Source organism: Athene noctua, chromosome 2 (genome assembly GCF_965140245.1).
Source record: "Athene noctua chromosome 2, bAthNoc1.hap1.1, whole genome shotgun sequence".
Classification (NCBI taxonomy): Eukaryota; Metazoa; Chordata; class Aves; order Strigiformes; family Strigidae; genus Athene; species Athene noctua.
The window spans coordinates 20186795-20199410 of NC_134038.1; the positions used below are offsets into that span (position 1 = coordinate 20186795).

General features: G+C 38.0%; 1 protein-coding gene across 4 annotated transcripts in view; it reads left to right on the forward strand.

The window, feature by feature from the left end:
* Positions 1-12616, forward strand: part of NUDCD1 (NudC domain containing 1) — a 55002-nt gene that overhangs the window by 14508 nt on the left and 27878 nt on the right. For 3 of the 4 annotated variants that reach the window (XM_074898521.1, XM_074898525.1, XM_074898524.1), the window contains 3 exons: positions 7316-7501; positions 9620-9803; positions 12413-12598. In XM_074898521.1, the coding sequence (XP_074754622.1) occupies positions 7316-7501; positions 9620-9803; positions 12413-12598 (556 nt within the window). Of the gene's footprint in view, positions 1-7315; positions 7502-9619; positions 9810-12412; positions 12599-12616 lie in introns of all 4 variants that reach the window. The other variant, XM_074898523.1, reaches the window with a different exon arrangement.

A 12616-nucleotide genomic window follows, 5' to 3' on the forward strand; every position in this document is an offset into this window, starting at 1 on the left:
GACATCTATATCAGGGTTTTAAATACTTGTCTCTTTGCTATTCAGAATGCTGGGTGTGGACATTTTTTGCTCAGAGATGTGTGTCAAACGCCTAGCTATTTTGATTTTCCATAAAAATGAAGCTTTGCATTTGTTATGGCTACTTCATGAAAATTGCAATATAACACTGGCTGCCTTATTCTGAGCAACTAGAGTACACCCTAGCTTGATCTGCCTGACTTTGCAGAGGGAAGAGGAGCCCAAGAAAGCTGGTTAATATTCAATGATCACCTCCTCCAAGCTCAGGAGCAATGCATCCCAACAAAGAGAAAGTCAGGCAAACACACCAGGAGGCCTGCATGGATGAACAAGGAGCTCCTGCACAAGCTCAAACAGAGAAAGGAAGCCTACCGAGGGTAGAAGCAAGGACGAATAGCCTGTGAGGAATACAGAGAAACTCTCCCAAGAAGCCAGGGATCAGGTTAGGAAGGCCAAAGCCCTGACAGAATTAAATATGGCTAGAGACATTAAGGGCAACACAAGAAGCTTCTGTACGTATGTAGGTGGTAAAAGGAAGACTAAGGAAAATGTGGGCCCTCTCCGGAAGGAGGTGGGAGATCTGGTTACCTGGGATATGGAGAAGGCTGAGCTACGCCATGACTTTTGCGCCTCAGTCTTCACCGACAAGTGCTCGGATACACCACCCAAGTTGCAGAAGGCAAAGGCAGGGACTGGGAAAATGAAGAACTGCCCACTGTAGAAGATCAGGTTTGAGACTGTGAAAGGTGCCTGCAGGTGCACAAGTCCATGGGACCCGATGAGATGCATCCGTGGGTCCTGAGGAACTGGTGGATGAAGTGGTTAAGCCACTATTTATCCCACTTGAGAAGTTGTGGCAGTCTGGTGAAGTTCCCACTGACTGGAAAAGGTGAAATAGAACCCCCATTTTTAAAAAGGGGAAGAAAGAACACCTAGGGGGAACTACAGGCCTGTCAGTCTCACCTCTTCACTCAGCAAGATCATGAAGAAGATCCTCCTGGAAACTATGATAAGGCACGTGGAAAATAAGGTGATTGGTGACAGCCAACATGGCTTCACTAATGGCAAATCATGTCTGACAAATTTGGTGACCTTCTACAAGGGGGTTACAGCATTGCTGAATAAATGAAGAGCAAATGATGTAACCTGGACTTGTGCAAAGCATTTGACACTGTCCCACGTGACATCCTTGTCTCTGAATTGGAGAGACATGTATTTGATGGATGGACCACTCAGTGGATAAGGAATTGGCTGGATGGTCACACTCTAGTTGTGGTCAACAGCTCGATGTGCAAGTGGAGAGCAGTGACAAGTGGCGTTCCTCAAGAGTTGGTATTCGGACCAGCACTGATTAACATCCTTGCTGGAGACATGGACAGTGGGATTCAGTGCTCCCTCAGGAAGTTTACTGATGACACCAAGCTGTGTGGTGCAGTTGACATGCTGGAGGGAAGGGATGTGCCATCCAAAGGGATCTTGACAGGCTTGAGAGATGGGTCTGTGCAAACCTCATTAAGTTAAAAAAGGCCAAGTGCAAGGTCCTGCACATGGGTCAGGGCAATCCCAAGCACAAATACAGGCTGGGCGATGAGTGCGTTGAGGCAGCCCTGCAGAGAAGGACTTGGGGGTATTGTTGGATGGAAAACTGAGTATGAGCAAACAGTGTGCACTCGCAGGCCAGAAAGCCAACCGTATCCTGGGCCACATCAAAAGAACTGTGAGTGGCAGGTTGAGGGAGGTTGTTCCCCCTCTCTGTTCCACCCCTGTGAGACCCCACTGGGAGTAGTGTGTCAGCTCTGGTGCCCCCAACATAAGAGGGATATGGACCTATTCGAGCAAGTCCAGAGAAGGCCACAAAGATGATCAGGGGGCTGAAGCACATCCCTTATGATGAGGACAGGCTGAGAGAGTTGGGGTTGTTCAGCCTGGAGAAGAGAAGTCTCCAGGGAGACCTTTAAGGCATCCTTCCAGTACTTAAAAGGGGCCTATAGGAAAGATGGGGAGGAACTCTTTAACAGGGAGTGTAGGGATAGGATGAGGTTTGAAACTTAAAAGAGGATAGATTTAGATTAGATACAAGCAAGAAATTATTTGCTGTGAGGGTGGTGAGACACTGGACAAGTTTCTCAGAAAAGCTGTGGCTGCCCCCTCCCTGGCAGTGTTCAAGGCCAGGTTGGACGGGGCTTTGAGCAACCTGGGCTAGTGGAAGGTGTCCCTGCCCATGGCAGGGGAGGGTGGAACTAGATGATCTTTAAGGTCCTTTCCAACCCCAAACATTCTGTGATTACATGAGTTGGGAGTGAAAGACAGTTAAATAAACTAAGAATCTTTACAGAGAAGTGAAGGAAGATGAAGAACTGGGTCTGAAGAGAAACCGCATCTAGTTTTTTCTTAAAGAAACTTCACTGCTGTCATTTAAACCTAATTTCAGTGAGTAAACACAAATTCTGTTAAAATGACTGTAGTTGGTTTAGCCAGTTCTTGCTGGTACAATACGTGATTATAGTATCTCAGCATCCACTCATACTTCTGAAGTAGAGAGTTATTGTTAAACCCTGTTAACCAGCTGGTGATCAGTGAAATAGTAAGTCAAAACACAAATCTGACAGAAGTGTTTTGAGGGCAGGCTTTGTTTCAGCTTCAAGTAAATCCATCCTTTTCATTTTTGGACTGAGATTAGAGACTTTTCTAATAAATGCCTGAAGTTAAATTAGTGAAATTGCCTATTGAGAGGGAGGATTTGTAATGTGTAATTAAATTTTTTTTTCTACTTTTTTAGGAGATATATCAAGTCTTGATGTTAGTGCTCAGTACTGATAAATCTGTTACAAGCTTCAGAAGATTAAATGGTTGATAGTTGATAATTTTTTTTAATGTTACATCCAAACCTATTTGAAGCATACTGTTAAGATTCACTTGAAGGCTAACAAAAGTGTGGTCTTCCATAGTGTTGCATAGTATAGCCCTGTAAACCACTGTTAACAGGGATGATGCTGCTTCATTCCATTATAAAATGCATGGGATTTGGTGGGTTGTTTTTGTTTGTTTTGTTTTTCCCTAGGCACAGTAGTTATTGTAACATAGCTAGTTACAATGGAACATTTTTATTGTGGAAAACACTGCCTTTCAGTGAAAGCTTAAAATTAAGTAAAAGATGAGGAAGCCAAAACTCTTTGTACCTAATGTTTGTGGGATTTCTGTTTGGTTTGTTTGGGTTCAGGGTTTGTTTAGTTCTGTTTTGTTTTGGTTTTTAATTCTTTCATGCTCCCCTCCTGAATGCATTATAAATTAGTGGAATAGTTCAAGGGGCATGGTGATACAACTGAATCTACAAAGTGACCTGAATGCTTCTAATAATTAAAAAACAAATTTGCATCTTCTTCATTGCAGGTTTCATAATAGCCCTTGTGCCTTTTTGTAGTACACAGTAATCTCTAATACGAATTCAAGTAGGCCCAAAAGGCAAGCAGACTATCTGTTCATCATCTGGTCTTTTTTGCAGTTGCTTATTAAAACGGTACTTACCCAAATCCAATTTCTCTTGCTTACCTTTGAACATGTTTTAAATGCACATCTGATTTTAATAACATCTGGAAAATATGAAGGATTTGAAATCCTCTCAAATACAGGATTCTCAATAAATGGGGCCACAGAATGCTTTGCATGCACAAATGTGCCCTTTCTGTATTGCATACACGTGCACAAGGGCAAAGAACTGTTTTTAAAGATGATGCCTTGTATGTATATTTTTGGCCGCCTTATTTCATAGATGAGAATGAGTGAGTTTCTTTTACTTCTTTTACTCTAGTAGTTACATAAATAGATACGTATAGAGATAACTTTCTCCCCCAAGCTATCCATTGCTTGAGTGAAAATTGAGGGACAGGAGATGCTTAGAAAATATTATAATAATTTGTGGCTGAAATTGCAGGGCCTGTAATGAGACATTGTTTTAATCTGATACTTTTTCACTGCTATTTCTTAATCTCATGCCCACCCTCAGTATAGTAAGAGTGTATTTTGTGTGGCACAGAATAGATAAATACTTGTTTCCCCCCCTTAGGTTTTCAGTACAAAAATAAGCTTATGTTTGTTTGTGCTTCCTTTTACATACTTGTTAATATTTTCAGAACTGTCCCTGTGATGTTTTTCTTTCAAATTCCATTTTTCTATTTTAAAAAATAATTTCTACTTAAATATCTTTTCATTTTAGTGACACTAATGCTGATTTTTAGTAATAAGGGAAGAATTTCCTTGTTGTTAAGCAGAGTTTTTTGATTTGTAGAGCTTTTAAAATAATTGTGGATCAACTGACTGGAAATGAGTCTAGTGAAATAAAACTGAAAATAGTTTAATTTGCTCTATGACCATTAGTTATGTCTCAACATAGTCCATTTGTTATTGGATTAAGAAGATAGATTGAGTCTAAAAAGGGAAATGTTGATCTGTGAAGGCTAGTCAGGCACCTTTCTTCCAGAGATGACTGTTTATTTATTCAAATATATGTAGGTGCACTAGCCTACAAAATACCTATGAAACCTGTTGTATCTGATTTTGTTTCATTTATGATATATATGTATATAAAACTGTCTCCAAGATGAGGGGAAAGGACCATAACCATGAGAAATATTTCTTTAAGATACAGGACAGAAACCACAGGAATTGGTTCTCTTTGTTGTTACTGGAAGACCTTTTTGGAGACCTCTAATCAGATCCTGAGATCTATGAATCAGTATAAGGAACAAGGCGGTGATTTTTTAAAAAATTATATTGTTAAGTGCCACTATATGTTTTAGAATCACAGAACAGCCTGGGTTGGATGGGACCTTTTGAGGACCGTATGGTCCAATCTTTCATGGGAAAAGGAACGTAGATGAGATTAGCCAGCACCCCGTCCAGTTGTGACTTGCAAACTCCAGTGGTGAGGACTCTGCCATGTCCCTGGGGAGGTTGTTCCAGTCATTGATTCTTCTCGCTGTAAAAAAATTCTCTTATGTTGAGACAAAACCTCTCCTGGTGCAACTTTTACCTGTTGTCCCTTGTCCTCTCTGTATAACTTCTTGTAAAGAGAGAGCCTCCATCCTCTTTGTAGCTACCCTTTAAGTACTGTGATGAGGTCCTTCCTGAATCTTCTCCAGGGAGAAAAGACCTAACTCCTTCAGTCTTCCCCCACAGGGCAGGTTCTCCAGCCCTTTGATTTCATGGCCTTCATTTGGACCCTTTCCAGTCTGTCCACATCTTTTTTTCAGCTGTGGGGACCAGAGCTGGACACAGTACTCCAGGTGCAGCCAGACAAGACTGGGTAGAGTGGGATGATCACATCTGTATCTCTGCTAGTAATGCTCCTGCAGATACAGCCCAGGATCCAATTGGCCTTCATTCCTGCAGCAGCGCACTGCTGACTCATGTTCAGCTTGTTGTCCACCAGGACTCCCAGGTCCCTTTCAGCAAGGCAGCTCCCCAGTCACGCAGATCCTAGCCTGTACTGGGCTCTTGGTTATTCTGTCTCAGGTGTGGGCCCTTGCATTTGTCTTTGTTTATCTTCACAATGTTCTTGCTACCCCACTCTTCCAGGCTACCTGGGTCTCTGTGCAAGATGGCTCTCCCTTATGACATGTTTACCTCATTACCTTTAGTGTCATCAGCAAATGGGGTGAGGGTGGTTTCAATTCCATCATCCAGGTGATTTATGAAGTTATTGAACAGTGGGGGGCCTGGTATCAAACCCTGGGGGACCCCACTTGTGACAGACTCCCCGCCCATTTTATTTAGCAGCTACTTAGATCAGTTGAAAAACTTTAACAATTAAGTTCTCTTTCAGTTATTTGAAAGATTATAAAGATGTGACCATGAAGTTGCTGAATCTCCAGTTTGCATCTTATGTTTTTCTGTAAGAATACTTTGTTTGTGCCCTTAATGCTGCAGCCTGATTTACTTTGTAAGTAGCTGATCAAAATGTAGTACTGATAAAGCATGTCCTGACCATTTTTTAAACTGTGATACCAAGTTCTTTTTAAATCATAAAGATTTGGTCAGGTCTTTTTTCTAACAAGTGTCTTGAATATTTAGAGATCACTTCAACTCAGAAAAGGGAGGTAAATCACAGTTAATCAGTAAAGGAAGAGGCATTGCTGGCATTCTGAAAGCCAAATGAGCAGAGTTACAAAACCTAATTCAGCAAAGAAAGGGCTGTGAGAGTGAAGGCACAAGATAAAGAATAATCCCTAAAAGATATTCTAGAAGACATGCCTTTGTACTTAACAACAACAATTGGAAATCCAATTTACAGCACAAAAGCAGTTTCTTCTGTTAGAATTAACAGGAAATTAAGAAGACAACACAGAGCTAAAGTGGAGAACAATTGCTAGAACTATAGATAAAATTGGTAATATAACATTCATTTTGCACTATTATTCAAGCAGGCTGATTTGTGTGAAGTTTATACAGCAAGAGATAGTGAATTTTTCTTATTTGTTTCGGTGGGGGGTTTTGGTAAAATTTAGTGATACGTATTATTTTTAAAAAATCCAGGTCTGTTCTTCACTGGAGAATTACAATATCTGTGCAGTTTGTTCACCGTAGCATCTCTGTTTATTCATGCCGAAAAACTATCCATGCTTGTAGTTCGGCTTGAAAGATAAGATTGCAGTGTGCCACTGATAGAGTATGCTAAATAAATTTATCCTGATGTGTAATATAATTATGGATGGGAACATTATTTGCAAATATGATATTAATTAGTACAGCTTTTCTTTGCTAGTTAATCACAGTTGTTACTTCTCTAATTTACTGAATAAAATGACCACTCTAGGAGAGCTGAGAAATTATATGTCAGCTTGAATATACCAGTTGTTTAAGTGAATAGGCTAAAATTCTTTTTAATGTAGAAAGTTTTTATGAACTAGTGGCTTTCATTTCTTTTAAATCTCCAAATATTTACTGGGACTAGAATTATTTGAGGTAAGTGATTAATTATATGGGGTTGCTAGGGAAAAAGAAATGAAAAGCCTTTTTCAGTGCAAAATGTAATTAGTGCTGTAAAATGGAAGGAAAAAATAGAGTGCTGAAATATCAATTATAGAACACTTCATGGTTTCAGTAAATAGAAACCAGCGCAATGATGAAATTCTACCACCTTTTCCACATATGTGGGAAAGATGCTTGCTACCTGCTTTTTCCCAAATACTCTCAACTGCACAAAGAAACTGATGAATTGCTGCTGAGATTTGTTACTCTTATTCTTACTGAAATTGATAAATACTTCATAAAGTCTTAGTGTGTGACTGTTTGCTTATAGGACACTGCTCTGCAGAAACCAAGGGAAGTTTTCAGGCTACCTACAGACTTGACAGCTTATGATAATCGCCTTTGTGCCTCCGTACACTTCTCATCTTCCACATGGGTTACCCTTTCTGATGGTACAGGAAGACTGTATTTGATTAAATCAGGCAAGCGTGGAAACAGTGCATCTGAAAAGTGGGAGGTAGGTCTTGCAATAACATATTTAAGAACTGTACATCTACCAAATAATTCTTATTCTTGCATTTCTAATGAGAATTGCATGTATGTAATGTGAAGAATTAAGCCTTAAATCATAACTCTGTATCACTGATACTGGATTGTGTTCAAGTATAAAAATAATTGATTTTTGTGACAATGATTTCTTTTTGCACAAAATAACAAAAATTCAAGTGTTTGAAAGGGAACAGCCTTTTGATCGAAGAATAATATGTCTTACTGATTGTTTCTGAATAGGTGGCTAAGTGCTTGTCTAGCTGAACTTTTTCTGAAAACCATTTCCCCTTTCCCTTCCCTATTCATATGTGTCTGTCTAGGATTCCCCCCCAGTCTTTCATGGTTTGCTGTTTCAAATGGCCGTATTTTCTTTAAAAGTCTGAAACTATTGTTAATCATGCTAAAGCTACTTTCATATTTAAGTTAGTGTGATGTTTGTCTGTGCAGATGTAATTGTGCTTAAAGTATTCACCATTTAATTTGCTCCCTCTTAAAAATACAACCACAGAGACTAGAATAAAACTTAAACAAAACTGCTGATTAAAAAGCTTTGATAAGTAACACTGAGGGTTACCTGCAGAGCAGGTATAATATAAGTAATACTATCTCCACTTCCACTCCAGTAGCAAAAATCTTCATACTGTGCACTTAGATCTGGCAAATTATTGGTGCTTAATATTTTTGCTTAAAATTGACGGTTGTAACTGAAGTATGTTTTTATGGTTTTTGTTATTAAATTCTTTTCATAATTAATTATTTTAAAGAGTCTTGATAAGGAACATTTTTTCTATCCACATCAAAGTGATCTTACTACACTAACAATGTTATTGATTATCCTATTTGAACACAACAGATATAATTAGGTTACATTTCTACCTGAGCTACTGTGAGTCTTGTGGTCTGTGGTTAGTTCCTCTTTATTCATGAAAGACGAATGTGGTATAAAGTACCCACATTCTGCATCTGTTTTCTTTATTAGAGGGCAGTTTCCTAAGCAATCCAGAAGGTTTTACTATTGGCAGGAACTCAGGTGTATGTTCTGAAGTATAAGATTTCAACATCATGAATTAGCTCCTTCTCCTACATCTTTTGAGAGTTCAGTAACTAGGAAATAGGTCATCCTGTTCTTTAGATGGTTGGTAATAAATGCTGTTTAGATTAATTTTGACGTTTTTGCTGAATTAGTACTTTTTTGAGAAAAGCTGAAATACATAGTTTCTAGAATAAAATCCTCCAGCTGTAGGTACCAAATGCTAAACATCTCAAGTTACAAGATGTGCAGTCCTTTGTATGAAATTATTTCATGTTTACAGTGGTGCTTATTAGCCTTTCAATATGACAGTAATATTTACAAACTCTGCCTACCTAGTCCTGTCCAAATATCAAATGGACTTTTCCAAACAATATACATAAAAATTCAAAAACCTCTAAACCTAGCTCCTCCTAAACATGAATATTATACTCCTTCATTTAATTACATGTTTTTGTTTCTTACTCCCCTTCATAAAACTTTATAAAGAACGAAAATTGAATCTGTTTGTAAAGATAGTGGCCAAATAACCCCCTGCCTCTCAGTACTGGCTGATGATTAAATACTGTCAGCAATACATTGGACCTTTTCATCTTCTTGTTTACACGTGTTAAGGTCTACAAAGATTTTCAGGATGTTAGAGTGTCTAAAGAAATAGTGAGGGCCTTAGTGAAATGCCTGCATTTTCATCCTGAGTGTGAGACATTGCCCCCAGTTGATATGCTGTGTTTGTGGATCCTGTTCTGTTCATCAGTTGTTGCACCTCTACTTACTGTAGCAGTCAACAACCATAATGCAGAGTTTTGTGGATCTTTGTGCTCTGTTTAATGGGCCCTTATAATTATTTTATAACATAATAATAAAAAACATTTCAGAACAGTGGCTTGATAGACAAGGAAGGAGGAACCAGAAATGTATGACATTTGTGGATTCGTATTGGCAGAGGTTTGTGGGAAGCAAACTTTAACTCATTTGACATTCACTGAAGCCTTTCACTGCTGAGAAAGAGCAAGACTTCCAGTTTTAACTGATTTGTACTACAATTTTGTCTTCTAGATTGTGTTTAATGAAGAACTAGGAAGTCCATTTATTATAGCACACAGTGTTTCATTTGTAAAATCCGATATGCATTCAGTAGCTGTGCTACTGCTTAGGGTAGAGAAAGATGAATTGGACACAAAAGGAAGTGGATTTCATATTACCTTGGAATGGGTTACAGTTGCAGAGATAAGCAAAGAGGGTAAGTGTTTTACATTTATATTACTGGTGAGTAATTTTTTAAAAATTAAAAAAAAAATAATCATGTTTTTATTCTTTGTCTTAGAAGTTGATTGTTCTTCATGTTCTGATATTTTCTTTCCCCAAAACTTCAGGTTGGATTTTACATACATAATTTTTTCTTACATTTTGTGATCAAGTTATTTGTTTAGACCTAAATTCTGGCAAACATCTGGAAGACACCAAAAAGTAAAGTTTTATACATGTGTGGTTAAGATAATTAGAAAGTAAAATAGAACTTTGTGACATGAAATGCAATTCCCATTTAGCTTGGTCTTGTAAAATCAGGGTTATACAGAACTATTTCTAACTACTATCTGTTGTACTTTTCAAAATGCTGTACAGCTGGATATGGGGTTTTGTTTGGTTATGTTTTGGGGTTTTTGTGGGTTTTTTAGATTCCAATTAATAGTCTCAGGGAATTGGAATTAGTATGAGATAAATTTAAGAACTGTAGCATAAAAAGTAAATAGTGTATTAATACCTACTAATTAATGTACTCTTCTAATAAAGTTTGGCAAAGGGTAATTTATCTGTTCAATATGATCATATATACTTTCATTAAATACAGTTATTTCCATAAAGGATACAAGACCATATGCTTCAGCATCTGATTTAAAGATGTGTGGATTAAATTAATTTACCTTTTTGGGAAGACTGTTATACAGTCTTGTTCATTATATTCTAAAAAGTATAGTTTTGATGCTGATAAAAACAAGTTTAACTGCTTGAACTAAAGCAGTTGACTGCATACTGTGGTGTTACTATCCAAATGTTCCTCAGTCTCCTACATATGTATTATGGATAGGAGAACAGAATAGAGTAGACTTCAGTTGGAAGGGACCAACAATGATCATCTAGTCCAACTGCCTGACCAGTTCAGGGCTGGCCAAAAGTTAAAGCATGTTATTAAGGGCATTGTCCAAATGCCTCTTAAACACTGACAGGCTTGGGGCATCAACCACCACTCTAGGAAGCCTGTTCCAGTGTTTGACCACCCTCTTGGTAAAGAAAAGCTTCCTAATGTCCAGTCTGAACCTCCCCTGGTGCAGCTTTGAACCATTCCAGTGCATCCTGTCACTGGATACCAGGGAGATCAGCACCTCCCTCTCTACTTCGCCTCCTCAGGAGGCTGTAGAGATCAGTGAGGTCACCCCTCAGCCTCCTTTTCTCCAAAGGAGCAAACACAAATTCCTCAGCTGCTCCTCATAGGACATTCCTTCCAGCCCTGTCACCAGCTTTGTCACCCTAACTGACTATTCATGTTGTCTGCTGTTGAAACCTTGGGTGATGGAAATATTTCTGAGAGCCAGAAGGGCATGGGAGATTGTCTTAATGCTTTTGTGGCCAGATCAACAAGAGAAAGAAACCTCTGAATATTACTGGTTATATCATGTAAAAAAAATTAAATCAGCAATACTGCCAGTCTAGAACTGAAGAACCTTTCTTAGAGAGCACTAACACAGATTTTTATTATATTTTTTAATACTGTATGTTTTCATAAACAAATCCTTTTTTACAGTGCATTTTTTATTACTTACAACAAATGTTCATGGATATAAACTTTTTCTATAAAAGTGGATTTAAAAATCTTTCCAAAAATCTTGCCAGTTCTCCAGCATTTCCAAGGAACAGGCAAAATTTTTGTAATTGCAGTCATCAGAGATGTAAATAACAAGATTCGAAGCAAACTTTGATTATGAAGAGAGAAATAAGTTTTAATTTCTTTTAAATAAGCATCTCACAAATCAGAGCAACGTATAAACCAGTCTTGGAAGGTAAAAGCTGTTTTGAGGAACTGCAATGCTTTACATCCTCATTGCCCAGTAGGCAATTGCTATGCTTAACTTTTCTTGAAACTCTGCCTGTGGGTGGAGTTTATCAAATCAGATTGTAATAAAAAATAAGTAGTTGATCAACAAGCCATTTCCCAAATTACCAAATCTATGCTTCATCAAAGTGAAGCCTTAAAACATAGTTATGTGTCTTGACACCAACAACTGTGAGAGTCTCTGTCACGTCTGGCTGTCTAGACAAAGTGATCACACCTACCACTATTGTATTACCAAAGAACAAAAAATGGAAGCGTGAAAATAAATATGAATGGAAGCAGTGGTTAGCTCTGTTCACATCTTGTGTGGTACTTCAGAGGGTTGTGACTCTCTTTTAAGTGGCAGTGTTTTACAAAAGTTGAGGAAGACCAGCATTTTCCATTATGAATAAAGTGTTAGCACTAGCTATTTCATCACTTCTCAAGTTTTTACAGAAGCTCAGAAAGTATTTGGAAAGCTTGTTTGTACAGAGGCTATGAGTGTTTTTGTGAATTGCTGGGCTACCTGTGATGAAAAAAGCCATCATGAGAGAAAAGGGCAATGTTAGATTAATTTTAGGGTCTACATATTTAACAAACTCGTTAGAAAACAGAAGAGAAATTTCTTTTTAAACTATGGTACTATGATTTAACTGGTAGGATTGCTTAGTATTTTAAAGTGTAATGAGATTTTTTTATAATGACTTGTCTTCTCAAAAAATATTGCCACTAAGATTTTAATTTTTTTTTTAACTTTATAGGTGATCACAGATATGAAATCGTTAAAAGGAGAGTTTTACAAGGAAAATCAGTCCCCCATTATGCAGCAATAGAGCCGAGTGGGGATGGTTTAATGATTGTTTCCTACAAACCGTTCAAGTTTATGCAAGATCAAGATGACAAATTAGAAGAAAATGACAGTGCAAAAGCAGCAAATGAGAAGAAAGGTAAGACTTACCTGACAG